Raw genomic sequence first — 894 nt, 5'->3', positions numbered from 1 at the left:
CGGTTCCCTTTTCCTCCTACCCTTCTCTTCCTGCTCCTCTCTACCTCACACTTCCCTCCCCTCCACCTTCCCCCCCTCCAATCTCTTCACTCTACCCTCCCTCCCCTCCACCTTCCTCCCCTCCACCTTCCCTCCCCTCCATCTCCCGCCTCCTCCCCTCCTCCACACCTCCACCTCCATCCCCCCACCCTTTCCCCCAGCCACTCCTCCCCCGCGCCGCCCTCCCGCCACCCCCCCCGGCCCGTCCCCTCCACCGTCCCGCCCCTGCCACGGCTCCCCGCTCCTGCCCGGGCCGCGCCACCGCCACCGGCCAGCCCTACGCCACTTCCCGCCCCGCCACCGGCCCCCCCGCCACGCTCTGCACGCGACCCGCCCCCACCTCCACCTTCACCTCCCCGGCCACCCGTGCCCTCCCCTGCCATTCTACCCGCTACTGCACCCGCCCCACACCGCCACCCTTCACGCCCCTCTCCACCTGGCCGCCCCTCCACTCTCCCCTGCTCCTCCCTCCCCCCACCTCCACCTGCCCTCCCCGCACCTTTCCCCCCATTCCCACTCTCCCCGCCTCCTCCCCCCTCCACCGCCACCTTCCCTCCACTCCACATTCCTCCCCCCCCACTCTCCCCGCTCCTCCCTCACTCACCTCCACCTTCAATCACATCCCACTTCCCCCCCTCCACTCTCTTCACTCTACCCTCCCTCCACCTCCACCTTCCCTCCCCTCCACCTTCCCTCCCCTCCACTCTCCCGCTACTCCCTCCTCAACCTCCCACCTTCCCCCACTCCACCTTCCTTCCCCTCCACTATCCCCCTCCTCCCTCCCTCCACCTCCACCTTCACTCCCGCCACTCTCCCGATCCTCCCTCCTCCACCTACACCTTCCCTCCCCTCCAC

At 69.9% G+C, this 894-nt stretch overlaps 1 protein-coding gene across 1 annotated transcript in view; it reads left to right on the top strand.

Annotated features, from left to right (window-relative positions):
- The window catches only part of LOC119588963 (proline-rich receptor-like protein kinase PERK2), a gene marked incomplete at its 5' end in the record, with an annotated part of 16,056 nt that overhangs the window by 4,566 nt on the left and 10,596 nt on the right, over positions 1-894 (top strand). The window contains 2 exons of the mRNA XM_037937569.1: positions 63-141; positions 422-534. Coding sequence (XP_037793497.1) covers positions 63-141; positions 422-534 — 192 coding nt within the window. The remainder of the gene's footprint in view (positions 1-62; positions 142-421; positions 535-894) is intronic.

This window comes from Penaeus monodon, chromosome 24 (genome assembly GCF_015228065.2).
Source record: "Penaeus monodon isolate SGIC_2016 chromosome 24, NSTDA_Pmon_1, whole genome shotgun sequence".
NCBI lineage: Eukaryota > Metazoa > Arthropoda > Malacostraca > Decapoda > Penaeidae > Penaeus > Penaeus monodon.
The sequence above is the reverse complement of the archived record's forward strand: the minus strand, read 5'-3'. Positions and strand labels throughout refer to the sequence as shown.